Source organism: Nothoprocta perdicaria, unplaced genomic scaffold (genome assembly GCF_003342845.1).
Source record: "Nothoprocta perdicaria isolate Ctin4 unplaced genomic scaffold, notPer1 scaffold_157, whole genome shotgun sequence".
Taxonomy (NCBI): Eukaryota; Metazoa; Chordata; class Aves; order Tinamiformes; family Tinamidae; genus Nothoprocta; species Nothoprocta perdicaria.
Genome location: NW_020454727.1, coordinates 1,669,874 through 1,689,239, shown reverse-complemented (window position 1 = coordinate 1,689,239; position 19,366 = coordinate 1,669,874). Strand labels below are relative to the sequence as shown.

Genomic DNA, 19,366 nt, shown 5'->3' with positions numbered 1-19,366 from the left:
AATTATAACAAGCAAAATATCTCTCCAAGGGCCTGGAGTTTTTCTCCAGTACTTTTGTTATAAAACTAGACTACTCACTTTGTAGTAGCAGGTAATTTCAGAACCTAAATAAGCTGCAGCTGCTCAGAAAAACTTTGCAAATTAAGCTTTCAACTTGAATGCTAATTTGCGTGCTGCTAAACAGCTGCAATAACCTAGTTCTGTCAATACGCACTATCAGTGATACTGTATTTGAAAACATTTCCAGAATGTTTTTCCCACTGTACCTGTGGTTCTCTGGGCTCTCTGTCKCCCGGCTTCTGCAAAGATGGCCATGGCTCGAATAGCCGCCCGCAGAACGGCCCATCGGAAAACAGCGACGGGGTCCATCCCGATCAGCTCCCGAACGTAGGCGCTGTCGCTGCTTCGTAGTAAAGCGACGATATCTGGTCTCATGTAATCCATGTTTTTCTCTCTGAAATCCTGCAGAACGGGAGCATTGAACATGAGATCCCAGCAAAGCAGGTAAACAGGCAAATTCAGAACTGTGTTTTGAGCCGAGAGATTCATCACTGCTCAGAATAATTCATCATTCTAAGTAATTCTCACTACAGTGAGCATTTTATCCATGACTGTAGCAAAAGTATCTCAAATATACCCAACTGAATTAGCCCATTCTCAGCAAGTCTGAGAATCAGCAAGTCTGAGAATCAGCAATTCTCAGCAAGTCTGCTGAGAATACCCACACAAGTCAAAAATTTCTTTCACCATCACCTACTACCACCTACTTTTATCTGGTATTTGACTTTCCCAGCGAAGTGTCGGATGATAAAAGCGGGCTCCATCACTGGGGTTCCAACAAAAAACTTGTTCTCCTCATGCTGCTGTTTGAATTTTGCAAGTAGAGTTTGGTTGGTGGCATGTGGAAAACTGGGAACACAAAAAAAGGGTTAGTTATTCTCCAAATACAGATTAATGAGGTGCAAAATGTCACATGAAGAACAGATATTGATCCTTAAGAGAAAAAACCTTTGTATGAATTAGCACATTTGGTTGCTTCTTGGGCCAAAGGTTCGTACGTGTGCTTTAATACTTTTTTAATTTTTATTTTATTTTTACTTATTTATAATACTTTAATTTTTATTTTAATACTAATTGTACAGTAAAACACAAAAGCAATAATTTCTGAATTTGCTTGAGCCAAAATTCAGTTTTAGCATCGATTTACACTACCACCATATCAAAACCAGTAGAAACAAAAGAGTACAGATCACACTCGGGAGATGACCCTTCCCACAACATTCCTCTTATTTTGCAAGTGCTGTTTTCCCTTCTATTATCCACAATCCTTCCCTCCTCCCTGCCACACAAGCTTCTCTAGGAAGATATTGAATGCTTACTTGCTTTCTTCATCCAGAAGATAGAAGAGGCCAGTGGGCTTCTTGCTGATTAAGTGAATGCAGGCCACGTTATCAGTGTAGTCAATATTGTGCCAACTGATCCCTTCACTCTTATACTCCTCCTGTGTAGCTCAAGAAAATTTCCTCGTCAGTACAAGGTCCGGGCCTTTAGCGTGCTGCAGTCTAACTGCTTAAAAGACATTCTGGAATAGCCTAAGTTGAGTTTGTTAGTTTAGGCCACAGAAGCATAAATATGGAAAATTTATAAATAAGAACAGAACAGCAGGCACATTCGCTCTGAGGAGAGGTCCACCTAGACACATCACTCCACAGCAGATGTTTTGGCTAAACTGTTTATAAACCAAAACAAGGAGAATAATCCTTTCCCTGTTGTGCCTTTCTAATAATCTGTAGTCTATGTACACTTGGTWGCCAGACTGTATATCTACAACACCACATTTAAGAGCCCAAGTAGACATCTTTTCAAGGRATCTAAGCCTCTTTTTCTCTTCCATAGTCTTTATATTATAAAGAAATGACAAATATTTAAACTCTAAAATTTCCAAATTGTACTGTGAGAGGAAATAAGTTTCAAAATAGGCAGTTACATTCTACAAAATATCAATGCAGAAACTTCCCCAGGAAGTAATGCTTATTGCTTAGGTTCTGAAAGTATAGCGCTCTCTGATAAAGTGTACAGAGGTCTTGTGTTGAAATGACAGTGCATCTAACAGCTTGACAGGAAACGCTTCACATCAAGATATGCAACTAAAATACCAGTTTCTCTTAAGRTTGCAAATGTCCAAGGAAAAAGCTAAAGATAAGCTAAAAACTTAAAATATATATATATACATATCTAAAAAAACTATCTAAAAAGAGAGAATTAACTGAACTAAGTTTTATATTTAGCAAAAGAAGAAAAAAACTCCCATATTGCTCTATAACAATGATGATAAGAATGGGTTATTTTTAAGTTGATCAGTTAAATCCATTTAACTTATGGTTATGATGGTGATCATACCACACTACAGAATTGAACTACCATTTTTACCAAACAATAAAGTCCTTCTTTAAAAGACATACAGAATCCCCCCGAGGGCTCTCATGCAGAAAGAGATACAGGAAATGGGCTATTCAAGGATTAAGCTTATTTGGAAAAATAGCCTTAGAAAAAGAAAACAATATAACTATTTAYTCTGGTTAGGCTGGAGAGTCACTTGTATCTTGAGTTATAAAACAGGGAGCTCAACACAATGTTTACATGTGWATTTGTAATGTTTGGTAATTTTCTTCTCTTTATAAAGCTTGTTTGAAGTTATCTACTTATGGTTTGACAAAATACTGCAAAATGAGAGCTTCTTTTCAGGAGAATAATCAGGGGATTAATTTTTGGAACAAACTAGAAACCAAATTCCAGTCAAAAAAAACCCCATTGCTCTAGAAACAGGCTCTTTAGCTCTCAAGCACTCTGCAAGAAGATGATACTATCTGCAAGCCAGCATATCAGAAAGGGCAGGAATAGCAGAATATTAGAGCTCCTGCTAAGACAAGCACACAGCTGTATCCCTCTGAATGAAGGCAGGTGGAAGCAGCAAAAAAGTGTGTCTATTAAATATTTACTAACTGACGAAAATAAGAATAATCATGTCCCAACACATCTAAAAAACCCCAAACCAAATGCCTCACCTACAGACTTTCAATCTCCAAGTTTGCAATTTCATCTCCCTGATGCCTGGGGTTCCCTGAATATCTTTTTGGTTGTTGCAGTCAAATAGAAATTAACTGCCAACTCTCTAAATAAAGAACTAGCTATTATTAGTATAAGTGGAGGGCTAAAAACAACAAAATTGCCACCTTCAAACACCACCATAACAAGCTACATGAAAGCAAAAAATTGAGAAGACTTTTGGAGATAAACTCAAGCAATTCTGTGAGGTTTGCAGAAAGGCGATTCTAAGGTTGGGTAACAGATATGCCCATGATAAATACAAATTTTTATTTGGGCACCTCTAATTTCTTACCTGTTCCAATTTGAAAATGTGCTGATTGAAATAATACTGCAGCTGCTCATTTGCATAGTTGATGCAAAACTGTTCAAAACTGTTGGTTTCAAAGTCTTCAAATCCAAAAATATCAAGCACGCCAATGGACAAACACTAAAGGAAGAGGATGAGGAAATCCCATTACACAATCGATCATACAGTTACCTAATCTGCAACAGCTAACCATTACAAAAAGCACTGCAGCATACACTAACAGATTTCAAATATTTAACAGTTACATCTATTGTGAAAATGAGTGATTTAGTATTAGTAAGAAATTTAATATCGACTTCAAAAGGAATAAAATTTAGGCCAGCTGTCTGAACATGTCATCTGTAGCTCTCTTTGATAGCTCAAAATATGCAACTGTGTACAAAGACTTGTTTTAGWGAAGAACTTACTGTAACAGATTCCTCCATGTCCTTCTTATTAAGGAGCGCATGATTAATTCGCAGAACAATCCAGTCAAACAGAGCACTGTACAAGGACTTTGCCATTGAATCACGAGCTGTGATTGCCTGCAGATGAAACAAAGCTCATAACATACTTCTAAAACGCTTCTATTTCAGACTAGTGTAACTCAAAGACTAGTGTCACATGGAATTTCGACATACATTCCAGTATACTTCATTAGTGAAAACCTTATTGCTATGCTACCGAAATTGGACATTTTGAAGTTACAGCAAAATTTCATATAGGACTTTTTTCTGGATCTGTAATTTTTGTAACTATTTTTTTCCCCCCCAAGTCTCAGAACAATCAGCAGGATAACATTAAAATAATTCTAGCGTTTTTTCACACTCACCTCATTGAGACTATATGGCAAAATAAGCTTATCATTTGCTGTCACYGTTTTTCTTTTAGTCAGCACTTCCACTAAAATCTCTCGCTTGACCTTCAAAACAAGCGAGAACAAGAGTTAATGCTACCTAGTAACTACTAAGTGATTACTCTGATGGCAGCAGAGGACACTACCACTCCAAAAAACGTCAAGCACATTGACAACAGTTTCAGTTATCACTCAGCTATAACTTCATCAGCTCTCAGCTTTAAATTATTCTCCGCTTACATTCATTCAGTTCATTAGGCAACAAGACTTACTTACATACTATGGTTTATACTCCCTCCTTTTCCATCCCTAACCTCAGTAACTTCACCAGTCCCATCCACTTCCTCTCTTGTAAGATAAAAACTGCAGGGGTATCTTAAACTAAATTTAGTTGTAGCAAACTTGCGCAACACATGTAAATTCCTGATATTCAGCATGACAAGAAGTTGTTTTAAACATTAGTGCTAAAGAGAAATACTCTACTTTTAAAAGCTGGGAAAGAATGTCCAACACTTCAGGAGGTCCAACGTCCAACCCTTCATCACGACCCGTAGCTTTYTTCTTGTAAGTAACGTTGCCCAAATAAAGAATAGCCGAAAGCACAGAAAATATCCTAAGGGAGGAAAAAAGGAGATCTTAACATCATATAACATCAAAAGCATCATAACAGGTCAACAGATCTTCAGGAAACAGAAAACAGTGTCCACAGACACTCTAAAAACTCATTCAACTCTCCCCACCTGTAGTGGGTTACATGTGACTAAGATGCTGTATGATCCATACTGTCTAGCACTTCGTGATCATTAACTAGTTGTCTGTAAGAAAGGCTAACAGGTTTGTACTTACTGCTTCTTTGTTGCTGAAAGAAAGCCAACCATCTCCATGGCTTGTTTTAATCTTTCGAAGTCATGCCGGAGATCGTCCTCATCTTCAATTTTCAAGTTATGCTGTGACAAGAGGCCCATAATCAAAGACAAAATCCCTCAAAATATCACAAGAACAAGTACAACCTGTTCTGTTTTCTTTGATCTCTAACACAACATCAGATGAGAACAGTTATCAATTCATTTGAATCTCTACCATAGATTACCTGGTTGAGGTAGAAATAATCTTCGGGTTGTTTAAGGTGAAATTCTTTACGCTCTTCCTCATTGACTCCAAGCAGTAAATAATAAAATACATGGTAGTTCCTACAAAGTCAAATACATTTCTCTTTCAGGAATATATAAGGATTTTTCTTTCATTCTATATACTTTAAATACTTTTAGACTCTCGCATCAATTACACATGTAGGGCAGCAAGTTAATAATAAAGAAATTATTTGTTCTTAAAGCAGCATATATAACCATATATTTTTAACTGTATGCAGATAAGCATGCATACCAATTCTGCAGGAGGTGAAACATGTCCGCAAGCTCAGGACTAGTCTCTTACCTTTCGTCTTTTTCTTGAGAAACCAGGCGAGATTTTTCCAGAAGGTATTTTTCAACAACAGCCCTGAAGTGCCCCAAATAAGAAAAAAACACAAAAATGAGGTTGAATAAAAAGACCTCTCACAGCATTAGATAACAATTCCCAGAGAGTAAGAGAGTTCAACTAATGAGATCTGCACTAAAATATATAGGAGAATGGCTYAGTTACTAACTCTACACTAAAATAGAAAACTCATATGGTCTATATTTTATTTGAGATAGTGAAAAAAAACCCAGAATAATCTATCTTGCTTGATTTTAGCAGACATAACTATAAAGAGGTAGTTTAAGCTGAGAAAAGCACCAATACAAAATTATATGCAGAAACAAAATACGTAAAGTGCTAACCATCTGTTACCCACTCCAGAGCTAATAGTTAGATAACTATTAATCCCTGCCAGATGGCAAGGAATACAGAGACTGCAAGTCCTTCCCACATTATATTGAACAACTGCTGCTTCTGATGCTAACAAATTTGATAGATTTTCATCTACGTCAAGTAAGTTATTCACTKGAAGTGAAAGGGCCTACTCCTATGTAAGAGAAAAACATGATTATGTGGATTAATAATACTGAAAGCACATGCACAGTGACAAGCTATATACACACAAGAAGTACCTCCTTAAGGTAGTACTTTATACAGAATATAAGTCTGCATCAGTTCCCAAAAGCACATAGCTCAAACCTAGAAAAAAACCTCCTACCGTACTTACCCTCGGACAATACCATTCTCTAAATAGTTGACTTGAATAAATTTTCCGAAACGACTGGAGTTATTGTTATGGGCTGTTTTTGCATTTCCAAAGGCCTGTAATAAAAGAAAAGGAGTTAACTTGCAATTAAACTGAACAAGTCAGTACGGAGCTTTTCATAATCTTCTGTTCATTGTCGAGTACACTCTTAGGTGGCACCACATGCCCAAAATATTACGGAATGGCAGCATGCAGATACCAAAGGAGCTTAGGAAGCCTCCACTGGTTGTCACAGAGCAACACACYTTTATTATCTGTTCCTCTATTAGTATTTGGTAGCCTGAGGAAGGGGAATAAACTTCATTAGTTATTTCTAAGTGTACTAAAAGGAAAAGACTGCTAGAGAGCTCAAATCAATCTCAACCATTATCAATTATGAACTTAAAGAGGACATTTGGTAGGTGGAACACAGTATAATTACTATGAAATTGCTTCTCCCAGGGTAATAAAGCCACAAACTATGTCTTGAGAATTAGTTACCAGCAATAACTGTAACTTTATCAACTCTTAACTATGGTTCCTTAGTGCAAGAGAGACCCGTCCATCTGTTAACATATGGAAGGTGATCAGTGTATGAAGAAGCAGCCCAGAGTGGAATGCAACTGTTTAGAGAAAKAACCACTCAGCATGAAACATCACCAGCAATTCCTGCCACAGATATTTCCTCCTCGAGCTCCCCAGCACTTGAGGCCTCCCATAGGAAATCCRTCTCGCCTAATATAGAACAAATTCATGGAATGGTTTCCCAGAGAACGCCACCCTCTTCCTCCACACAAACACACAACGATGCACCCACGAGCACTGTATGAAACAGAAGTAAACTGTTTCTAAATTAAATTGTCCAATCATGGTACAACTATGTTTTAATGCAAACATTATAACACGGTCCCACTCTGATTTCTCAGACAGGACATGATGATCAGAGGCACCAGCATCATTTTTCATCAACTACCCAAGACAGTTACTACTTTTGGTAGGTAGTATCTCAACRAAAACTATTTTTCCATTTCCATTTTTCTATTTTCCAAAGAAAAAAACAAWCATTTTTCTTTCAGAGGCCACTTTTTGTAAGCAGCCTATCAGTGTTTTTTATATGGTCTTGCTCAAAACCTTTTGTGATATCAAACCAAAAGCAGAAGCCCTGTAACATCAAGGCAATAACCGACCTGCTTTGCAAGTCAGAAGTCTATTCTCAGCTGTGGCTCTCCAAAGAAAACCATCTAGTTTTTCATTTAGCATTTCAAAATCTGTCACAGGAAAGCTCTGCCCAATCATGGAGTGGCAAACTTGTGAATTTATTCTGCAAGAATTTCTTCTCAAAGAGTTTTCTAACTAAAGAGTACTAGTCTACCAGTTATGAGAGCAACCAAGACGMACTATGAAAGAAAACAATAATTTAATTGCATTTGCTAAATTGTTTCTTTAAAAAATATGTATTTTAGCATCACGGAGTTCAGAAATCCCACAACTCTAGCTTCCTGAAAAGCTTTTCTTGGTGCTTATTCATGTAAGCAGTGAATACAGTTCAAAACTATTAATGGCTGATATGATCTCATATGTCTGGTATTTAGTCAAAGCATACAGCGAATTCTCAAAAGCTGGTCTAATATTACCACTTTTGGGGAAGTTTTCATATATTTAATCATTTTCTCATAAAGGTTGTTAAGAGCTACAATTTTTTAAAGAACATTCCAAGTTGCTTGGCATTTTAGGTTTTTTTTTCCCTCTTAATATTTGAATTTAGACTCAAATTCCATGCACTGCTACCAAAGCCTTCTGTATACTTTGAAGTTAAGTTTAAAAAAACAAAACAAAAAAGAATGACATTATTGCAGAAGGTCATAAAAGGGGAAAGAATTGAAATGAGACTCTCAAATTTAACTCTTTCATTAGACTTGCCAAAAGTCTGAAAATCTGTCAAGAATTTTCTATCTAAACCTAACACTCTAATCCATGGCAGGACAAGGTAATTTTCCCAAGAGATTTCCCAAGCAAACGAGTGGAAAAAGGAAGTTCCATTCCTTCTCTGAATATGATTCTTAAAACAAACACACGACAATAATAGCCTCCAAACTACTACATTACCTTAAATAGAACTGACTACACCCACTAAATATATATGCAGAGACTTTTATGGCAAATACAACTGAAAACCAGAGTCAAAGCATCACTTGATTTAATTCCATCTCATGCCAAAACTACATGCACAACTGGGCTGTACTTAAGAAAACAGAACTGACAGASAGTGGATTTACTGCTTTCTATAGAATATAGAACATAAAAGTTTGTTTTCTACAATGAAATTTAGCAAGCTCTGAAGCCTGAGTTCCAGAAAATCTCATTACCTCAACTTTACTTATTTCCTATTTACAACAGCCTCCTCTATATCACTTAATGAACATTCCCTGTTGGACTTTCCATTTTATTTGGACCTTAATTCTTCCCAAAGAACGGCTCAGTACTATTACTAAACCTCCAGGAACACGTCCAAATGGAAATAAAAGGTGCTTTTTAAATTACCATGAGAAAAAAGTTATGACAACACTAATACATCTGCCCATCCGCCTCTTTCCTTTATCTTCTGTAGGGGTTGATTTTTAGTTAAATTATCAAAAATCAAGCATTCATACCTATTATGTTAAATAAACTTATCAACATTTTTAAAAATCCATGCTTTATGTTAATGTTCGGTCTTCAAAGTAAGTCTTAGATGGTGCACTATATATTTTATATCCAAAACACACACAGTCAGGCATTTTTTTCCCCCCTGTGAAAGGAAACTACAAATTTCTTGGAAACTTCCTAAGCATTTATGGAAAASATTAATTAACAAACTCTAGAAAATAAATAATGGTTTGATTCACTATTCCCAACCCGACCCGTATAATAGCTCCCAAATGTGCATTCTTGGGACTTCAACCATAAGTAAGCTGAACTTAAGAGCAGAAGGCAAAACTCCTCTTATAGAATTATATTTTAAATACTAAATTTAGAAGAGGATGAAAAAGTCASGGGTATCTTAAAACAGAACCCATCTTTATTTTCCTGACAAATCTTAGCACTTCACTAGAGACAATCCATTGTATCCCAGAGAAACCTAAATCTGCTTCCATCTACACTACCAGCACTCACCTCATCTGCGCTAGAAATACTTGAACTTTTATAGAAGGTCAGCCTATAAACAGCTGCCTTTAATGTAAGTGTCAGGAAAATAAGAGGTCACTAAAAAGCGGAAGTTCGGAGACAGACTAACAGCTTTTACATCAGAAGAATCTGACTCTCTTTACTCAAAGGCCATATTTTCATTCGGGGAAAGTACTTCAGAAGACTTAAAACTTCAAAATKAAACAGAACATTCTCAAATTATTTAGGTACACTTCAAAACTGTTCAGGCCCCCAAAAAATCCCCCAAAACACCCGTTAAAGAGAAATTTCCTTCTTGTTCTTCAGTTCCCTTGAGTAAAAACCCACATGAGTCACCATAATTTGACTGAAAAAGTGACCAACATTAAAACAATGGTTTCGTTTGTTAACAGGTTCAGATTCCTCAAAATGGATAAACTTTCATCATATTCTTCTCCGAGATGAAGGTTTGACTTGATTTTTTAAAAAAACTGCACTTAACTGGAACTRCACAGGAACATCCATGCTAGGAACCCTGAGAACTTCAATGCAGACTGACTCTGCTCTGCAGTGAGGCATGCAGAATAGTTTGATTTTACTTTTCCATAGTCTAAATCCACTGCAGCATCATTTTTTTGATGCAAATTGAAGTTACAGGAATAYAGAGGTCATGATTTCTACCCCTATTACCTTAGCAGAGAGTTGTACCATAATCACAAGCACCCATTAGCTTCCTTTAGCCCTCCCTAGTCTCAACTCAGCCTCAATCAGTTTCAAAAAGGATTCTTTCTCCTTAACGTCAAGTCAATGGGTAATACTTTTCATACAAAAACACACGTTCAGATCCAAAAGTAACTTTAGGATATATATGCTCTATATTTTGGTAATTAATTATCACAAAATTCTCCATTTTCCCAAGTCTGAAGCAATTTCACATTGAATCAACAACACAGAACAAGAAGTTTCTCTGAGAATTTCAGGAGTTTCACATTTTAGATAATATGTCCTCTAATATCAGTGTTATAATTTGTCAAATTTGCAAACTAAGCTTTCAATTGCTCAGCAGAATTCTAGCTAGCAAGACTATTTCCACATGAAATGCACACTCAATTGCTCAATCGAAGTCTGACAAGCTGCAGCACATGCGTCGACCAACCTTCCTGTAGAAAACCTCACATCTTCTCACGCACTTTGGCAAACTTAAGCAATATTTACCTGCGACATCTGCAAATTTGAGTTTTATTTTTTAATGTACATGCCCGAAAGCAACAAGATTTTAGCTCCTTTGCCCCATATGACCTGTAACTCCTGCAGATTAGGGCCYGAAACAGTTAACTGTCTCAAATACAGAAAGATCAGCTGATCAGACAGTGCTTTCCGCAGTGACCCCTTCCTGTTTTGTATTAAGAACAGCAAACTTGAGCTCCAGCAACCAGCAAACCTCAAACATTCTACTTCTGCTTTCAAGCAGAAGAAAGAAAGGCAAAAGGGAACTTGCATATATTCCTCATCCTTTAAAGAAAAGCTTTCAAATCCCATCTATAAATACAGCACAATTTTAGGTTTAACTTTATTGCTTTTTCATGGGGTTTAGCTACAAAAAAAAGCTAAATTATTAAGAAAGAAAGAAAAAAATAATGAACAATGAAACTGTTATTACATTTGAGCATGCATAAATCCAAAGGCTGTGCTTGAACTCATTGCCACTGAAGATTTTATTGCTAGGGACCATTACACCCAGCAAAGATTTCAAAGTTTTTCCTTTTGGATCAGAGTAAAACCGAAAAGCTGCAGTCTACAAGTTCGCTTTAAGTTTATCTTGCTGCTACCTTAGGCAAGACCAGTTGAACCCTTTTCCCTAGTGGTTAGTTTTGCTTTCTGTTGGAAAAACAGCCCAAACTGACTCACAGTTTCTCCCCAACTAAAAACATGCTTTTCAAAGAAAATGTATCAAGAAAATAATTTGCTTGAAAGTTAGTTCTTCCTTTGAAAAGTTAGTTTGTTAAAAAAAAAAAAAGCTACAGGGACAGGCTTATATACAACAGCATAATGACACTAAGCAGTTAATATTGCAGAGGAACAATTTATTTGTGAAATCATTTACTTATAATTTCAGCTTGAYTCAGACGCCATCAGAACTTGGGAGAAAGAGGGAGAACAAAAATACCCTCTRTCCCAGAATATTAGCATCTATTTGTGGAAAGTTAAGACAAATATCAATGAAAAGTGACAGGAAGTCAACTGCAAAGAAGTATGATTAAGGAACATCAATTAGAAGGAGTCCCACAACAGAGCCAAACACTGATGCAGCCCAGAGATATCTGAAGTCTAAGCCAAGCAGGTGACTCAATAAATAAATAAACAAATAAATAAATTGTATTCAACAGCAGCTATTGAAAAGTTTCTAGAAGCAGTTTTCAGAAAAGGTAATTTTAGCTACATTTACCTCCAGAACTGGTCCAGCTCCAAGAATTGTTCTCTCCACACCACTTGCGTACCCTTTCTGACTCAGTGCTGTGAGGCAGTGAATTAAGAAGTTTGTGCTTTGAGTTTTTCCAGACCCACTTTCACCTGATATAACTATGCACTGATTGACGTGTTTTTTAAGCATTGTGTGATAAGCCACATCAGCAATGGCAAAAATATGAGGCTCCAACTTCCCAAGCTGATGATTTTCATACATCTTGACGTATTTAGGATTATAAATGGGCAGGAATTTGAAGGGGTTAATTGCAATCAAAATACTTCCTGCGTAAGTATAAATTTTGTGTTTTAGAAAGCGGCATTTGAGATTTTCAAGGAGCGTTGTCTCTGTTAAGTTGGGAAGATTGCACAAGTCATCAAAGTCCTCCTGATGCCAGGGAAGAAATCCCCGCTCCACCAAGCGCCGAGCATCTGTCTCCTTGGACAGCAGCTGCATCTGCACATATTTGATAGTCCCATCAGTGTTCCTTTCTTGCAAAAGAAAGTAGTACCCATCCTTTTGAGGATGCTCATCCTGAGCACGACGAGGCCAAAGTAAAACCCTATGAACAGGAGAATCGTTTATATCAAGTACCCATTCTTCACCACCTGCTTCTTTCACCTCCACGAGAACATAATGTTTGGAGACATCCAGGTTTAAGATATTGATSACATCCTTGATGACATCTGACGACGTGCTGTCCTTGGTTGCTGTTACTTTGCAGCAGGGAGCACTTTCTGTTGAGAGCTGGGGGTAAATATGAAGATTATAGGCTGCCTTTGTCTGGCAAACTGCACTGTCGGCATCTTTTAAACTCATTCTGCCCCCAAATGGGCTTCAGTCTTACACTCCTGCTTAATATGGAGTGCCCATTGTCTGAAAAATAAAATAGAGAAAATAAGAAAAAAAGTCAAGCATTAGAAAAAACAGTGTATAAGAAGCATCAGGGCTAAGTATCTTTTTCTGAAACTGATAAAATTGTTACACGAGGAAATTACTAACAAAAACAACTAATGTGCAGAAGCAGTACCTAATTTTTATTTCTGCACATCAGTGAAGTTGTTTCAAACAGTCTGTTTAGTCAATCCCACTGACTGAATAGCTGTTATAACATCTCACTTCTTTCCACTTCGCTTCTATTCCCATTAGTCATCCCCCTTCTCCCTCTTACAGCAACAAGAGCATTCACATAGGCATGAAGTGAACTTAACTAGAATAGAGATACAGATTAAAATCCTGTTTCCCTAGGGTAACCTAACCCGGGTAACCTAACCTAGGTTAAGGCTGACCTGGTTCACGCTGTGGCTGTACAAACRTTTATTCCCTGCCCTCCCGCACAAATCATCCTTGGAAGCTACACAAACAACTTGATATTGAACTAGTGTTTGGTGAATTCTGAAACCAGCCGTGCCAGCTCCGAGCAGCCATGCACACAGCAGGAGAAGCAGTGCGCAGATGCAAGGAAGCAGGTTCTAAGCCCATGATCCACACATTCTTAACAGTCTGTAAAACTTCATGCCCAAAATGCCATTTCAATTTTTGTCTCAGAACCAAAGTATTTTAATTGCACACTCACAAATATATACATACACATATAAAAAGCAAAGCCAGGGAACTTGCATGCTTGACACTGAACAACTGACTAGGAACTTGCATGAGGCCACAAAGAGCAATCACTTCAAATTAAAATCTGCAGATAGGTGCAAGCATTTATCCGCCACTTCCACTGCAAGTATTAACTCATTTCAGAGAAACATATGACATAGTTCTGCCTCATGAACTGCCTCAGAATGGAGAAATGTGCTTTAAGGGAACTCTGAATAGTAGGTTTTCAGAAATCATTGTTGTGCAAGCTGAATCATTTTTAGTGGCTACTCATCAAAAGGAAGGCTAAGCAAGCCACAGACAGTCAGGCAAATCATAGCAAATATCTGGTCACATTACATGTTCCCTCAGAAGATTGCTTCTTGCTCCATTTCTTTCGTTCATCATTCATAAAGAAGGCTTATTACAAGATCGTGGCAATACAGAAAGATGAAGCAGCGTGCTCAAAGGCCTCTCCATTTCTGAAGTGCCTTTGAAGGAGTTATACAAATACCAAACATTTTTGATCTACAAAAGCTCAAACACCTTGACATATTGTAGAATCAGCAATAGATCACTGCTTATGGAGAACTGATAAGAGAAAAGAAGTGATGAGAGAAGTGACTGTTTGCTTTTCACTTCATTCAGCCAAGGGAAGTAGTATAGAAGTAAGCAAAAAAAAAAAGAAAAATTAAACTGAGCTGAAGTTTGTTTAAAGATGTCTGACTTTACTTGAAATAAGCCACCCTGGCAGATTTGAAAACCACCCTGGATAATCATTTGACATGAGATTCTTGCCTAATGTAACAAGCATAAGAGTAAATGTAATTCCCAGATATATGTGAAATGAAGCTTTAGCCAGACATCCATATTACCTAGGTGTATGGCCAATACTGCCTCTAGAATATATCCAAAATTCAAGTAGGTTATGAACACCAACAAAAAAAAAAATCCGCTGGGAAATATCCACTTACAGCAAACGCTCTAGAAGCTTCATCTGTGAGAAACACACAGGGTAGACTGATACCAGCTCAAGTCCTTGCGTGAAGAACTAGAATTTGATAACCCTCAACAGTCTGAAGGACAAGGTTATAACAAAAGCTAGTAGCTGGAATTCAAAGCTAGATAAATTCAGCCTAGTGTAAGACAAACATCACAAGGTTACCCTCAAGTGCGAGATTTAACTGACATTAATGTGGGTTCCTAAAGTTCTCTTCAGAAAATTAGCCAGTCCCCACCTGCAGAGGTGTTTCCAAGTCAGAAAAGTTCATTAGGCATTACCCTCATTTATGTTAAGAGCAGACTGAACAGATGATGGCAATGATTCTTTCCAATTTTATGCTTTATAGCTACTGAGAACGTTTTTAAGCAGTTGAAATATTTACTGCTTCAATGAAGCAGAAGCCTGAATTCAGGTACARAGAGCACCTGGAAGAAAAAAAGAGAAACACAAGAACACAAGGTAATAATGAAACCACATGAGTCAGCATGCAAAGCAGCATACCCAGGAAAATATCATCCCATCACTATTGGGTTCTTTTTGTAAGAGACGGAAATTTCTACAGTTACCTCAAATTTCTTTCAAAGCTCTCTCCTGTCCAATGTACGGGACAAAATAGTTGTGCATTAAGAGAATTTAGTAAGTGGGAGACAGAAGCTGGCACTAAGCACACATCAACTAATTTTAGACTTCAGACTCCTTCCTGTTTTCCTTAAAATGAGATTTACTTTTCACAAGCCGTTAGTAGGACAAGYATACGTCTTCACGGTTTTAAGGAATGACTAACTACAGTCATCAGCATCTGCAAAACACAATTATTTCTCATCATACTCCTATTTTACAGATGCAAACACAATTTCTTTAAAAAWCTATTTTTTTGTTTTGCCCAGACAACATAAATAGAAATACAGAAGTAAAAAAAGGCAAATTTGAAATGGTAATTTTGACGGAATTTTCTAATTGCCTTCAAGTCTCTACTAAACACGTCAGTTTTCAAAGTATGCATTAAAGACAACACTTCATAACATACTAAAATTCTAGAAAAGGACTTTKCCCCCATCAATGCAGGGTATCTGTTTAGTTTAAATAAGGCCATAATTTGAGACTACATGTTTAGTCAACGAATCATGGGGAAGCTAAAAAGGGAAAGCTACCATTACAGCAAAATTGTTCAGGCAAACTTTATAACAAACTTTATGACTTTATTCCAGTTCTTCAATTTTTCTTGCACATTTTCAGGGTTGCATGAACCAATCTGAAAGCTTAAAGCTCTCAYGTTGTTCATATCTGCCTTTAGTAGAGCATTAATAAGTTCTCCTCTCTCCCTTTTTATAACAGTATTGCAGATAGATACTCATCGATTACTTCAACATTGCTTATTGTTCTGCTTATACTTCAACATTTGTCCATTGTTGTCTACTGTTCTGTTGGACTAAACCCTATGGTCCTGGTTGCCTTTTAACCAAAAGCTCTTTCCTTTTTCAAGCTCCCAAGGGGAAATTCTGAGCATTAAAAGGCACAACACGTTACTACATTTTCTAGTCATCACTGCCAGAGAAGCTAATGTTTGCCATGCCTAACCAAGACACTGGACTGCAATGCAAGTAAGACCCTGCGTTACAGGAAAATTGAAGAAATTACATTCATTACATGTAGCTCCTTCTCAGTTAACTTTATTTCCCGCAGCCCTAAGAGATCACGATCCCAATCTATCCTTTAAATGGCCTAAATGCATACCTCTACTTCCTCTTAATGACTCAGATGCACACTTTAACAGCAACAAGCCCAGGATACCTTATCAGGCTTACAGGGACATTAAAGGTCTAACAACATGTTATTACCTTAAAAGACAGTGATGTCAGAGTTACAGATGAGCATTTGAGTATGATTCAGAGGAAATGGAAATGTGGCTCCTGTGATGGAATTTGAAGAAACAGGGGGCAAAGGCAGAATAGCCAAGGGCTTTTGTGGCAAAGAGCAGAACCAAAAGAGCCTCGGGCAGTAATCTCACCACTTTTGGCGATATTCTTAATTTTATGATCAATAGCATTAACAGCTGTCAACAAAGGAAGTTAAAAATCACACTTCTCAATCACTCTGATAAGAAAGTCTCTTAAAAAACGCTAACTGCTAACTACTAACTACCTAACTACTGTATGAATAATAAAAAAAGCTCGCCAGCAACAGAACCTGCAAACATCATAAATATCTTCAAAAACACTGCTGTTAGTGAATATCATTGACCTTTGAAAAAAAGGGCCAGTTTTGCTGAACTTACCTTGAGTTTCATTTGGTAACACAAAAAAACACAATAAAGTCCATAAAAGCAAATACTTAAGCCACACTTAAATCATTTGCTACGCAAAGAAAACATGATACAACAAGAGACCAAGCCTCTGAATGTCCATTCTCTGAAATAAAAACACTGCTAAACTCTTCAGAAAACAGATAATGTATTAAAAAAAGAAAATCCTTAGAAGTATCTCAGGCACTCCTTGATATTACTCAGTTCCAAGTAATTTTGTCCTTCATGTCCTTTGTACTTCATAAAAAGGATTTACATGCATTATAAACTTAGCATGAGAGTGAAACCCCCTCTTAATACTACTCTTCTAATACAAGTTTTTAACACTTGGGGTAATATAAGCTTTTATATGGTCCCATCCACTTGCACAAAACCCTTCTAAAAGAAAAAAAAATTCACTATATTTAATAATGTAGAAATAGCGGAGCATGTTAGAAACTTCTGTTTCAATAAAATGTAGCTGCAATAGACCCAAAAACTCAAAAGTCAGAGAGGAAACGATAGGCAGAATAAGTATGTCTTGTCTCCCAGAAACTCGAGCTAATAAATCCCTTCAGCCTCCAAAATCACACACACAAAATAAAAGTATTGAACCATGGACTTTTTGTTTAATTATAAAACTCATGACTTTTTTCCCCCAACTGGTGAAATAGCTAACACTGTTGCATCTTTTAGGATTTTTTTTTTCTTTTTAAATTCCTAAGATATGAGAACTACGATTCTTGTCCATCCAGCTACGGAAAGGCCATATTTAGCCTAAGCAATACCGGACTATGTGCATATGAGTCAAACAGTTATTCACACACAGGATTATTCAGTAAGTCTAATGTTTGAATCATTGTTTGTCTGAAAACTGTCTGCATGAAGTTTTACTTACTAGATGTACCTCACTTAAATTTTGCCATCTATACTTACTCTAAATTATTCCACTAACATTTTATGTTCCACAGAAAATCTTATAAATCCTCCTACTCTGATTAGAATATCCTTTTCCATAGACAGCTGTCCTGACTCTGCACAAACTACAGTCCTCACTACTGAAAAAGCTTTTTGTTAAGACAAATATTCGCGTCTGGCAAGCACAAAAACAAGAGTTCAGTTCTATAAAAGCAGGTCTAACATGTTACTGTAGCATCTTTCAAGCTTGATGTTTATAAGTCAACACCAGCAATGAAGTAAACATCAGCCTAAGAAACACCATCCTCACAAGAAAAGAAGCTGTTACTGTACCTTATTTCTACACCAGATTAAGAATCTCATTGTTATGGCACCATTTATGAAGCTCAAAGTTGAATACATTCCAAAAGAACTCTTCTTAGAGGATAGCTACAGTGAATCTTGAAGCTTACATGAACACGTATTTACATCGGAAGTTCTTCCTGTTGTTTTCCCTACGTTTTCTCTCCCAGACCTTGTCAGGAAAAGTTCTGACAAGACGCATAGTTAAAGGCACCACAGGCTGACTAAAATTGGAAGGGTGTGACACCAGTATATTAAACTGGAATGCAGGGTTACCTCACATTGTTACTTTAGGGCAAGTACTTCAGTCATGAGCTCCGGCTAACAGACCTGAAATCAGAGGTCTCCTAACTACCTATGACAAGGTCTTATCTGCAAATAGCCGGGTAGACAAACTGATACCAATCCACCTTAAGGAGTAACGTGGGAGGATGCTGATGACATCTCTGAAAGGATAATTACATCTGCCAGAAGCCTGAGATCATCTCCAGACCTCCGCGACACTGCCACCCATCCAGAAGCTGAAATTAAGGAACATTTGAACCTGTTTGGACACAAAGGACTTCTCACTTTCACAAAGAACTTACAAACAAAGCTGTTGGAGAATTCTACCACATATTTACAAAGTGAAAAAAAAAAGACTAATAAGAATGTTAGAAAGATATTTAGGCTCATGCTAGGATGACCTRTAAGTTTATCAGCTGCACTGTCACWAACGCTGYTGAACAGAAAAGAACCCTCTCATGTTTCGTCTACAAATCCGCAACAAAAAGATGCTCCCAGCTTGCACAARCTTTACATTGTTCCAAAGACTGCAAAGCTCAACTTACCCAAAAGACCAAGTGCTACCACGGCAGCAGCAGCGAGAGACACGCGCCAACAAGACAAGGTCGGCCGGCACAAAGCATGGCGTCAGCGCAGCAGCAGCAGCCCCGGGCTTTTGTCAAGCGTTGCCCCCCAAAACAGGACAAACAGACAAAAAGACACTTTTTAGGTACACAGGGTGGGGGAAGCCTGCAAGGGGCCCTTGCGGCCGCCTCAGGGGGATGAAGGGGACGGTCGCACCAGGGCTGTGAGGTACCCGCACAGCGCCGCGCTCTGCCCCCTGCCTGAGGGAATCGGTCGACGCGACCACCCGCTCCGCGAGCCCCGGCCGCCTCTGCGGCGCCCCCCGCCC

General features: G+C 37.6%; 2 protein-coding genes across 4 annotated transcripts in view; one reads left to right on the top strand and one right to left on the bottom strand.

Moving 5' to 3' along the window:
* MYO9B (myosin IXB) overlaps positions 1–19,082 on the bottom strand; it is a 35,941-nt gene extending 16,859 nt beyond the window's left edge. For all 3 annotated transcript variants that reach the window (XM_026035181.1, XM_026035182.1, XM_026035183.1), the window contains exons 1-13: positions 19,020–19,082; positions 12,044–12,937; positions 6,436–6,530; positions 5,685–5,747; positions 5,341–5,440; positions 5,097–5,197; positions 4,734–4,863; positions 4,227–4,316; positions 3,823–3,939; positions 3,401–3,535; positions 1,380–1,501; positions 768–909; positions 267–462 (exon numbers count right to left, since the gene is read on the bottom strand). In XM_026035181.1, the coding sequence (XP_025890966.1) occupies positions 267–462; positions 768–909; positions 1,380–1,501; positions 3,401–3,535; positions 3,823–3,939; positions 4,227–4,316; positions 4,734–4,863; positions 5,097–5,197; positions 5,341–5,440; positions 5,685–5,747; positions 6,436–6,530; positions 12,044–12,880 (2,128 nt within the window). In that variant the 5' untranslated portion in view covers positions 12,881–12,937; positions 19,020–19,082. The remainder of the gene's footprint in view (positions 1–266; positions 463–767; positions 910–1,379; positions 1,502–3,400; positions 3,536–3,822; positions 3,940–4,226; positions 4,317–4,733; positions 4,864–5,096; positions 5,198–5,340; positions 5,441–5,684; positions 5,748–6,435; positions 6,531–12,043; positions 12,938–19,019) is intronic.
* HAUS8 (HAUS augmin like complex subunit 8) overlaps positions 15,773–19,366 on the top strand; it is a 10,832-nt gene continuing 7,238 nt past the window's right edge. The window contains exon 1 of the mRNA XM_026035175.1: positions 15,773–15,820. Within this exon, the coding sequence (XP_025890960.1) occupies positions 15,773–15,820 (48 nt within the window). The remainder of the gene's footprint in view (positions 15,821–19,366) is intronic.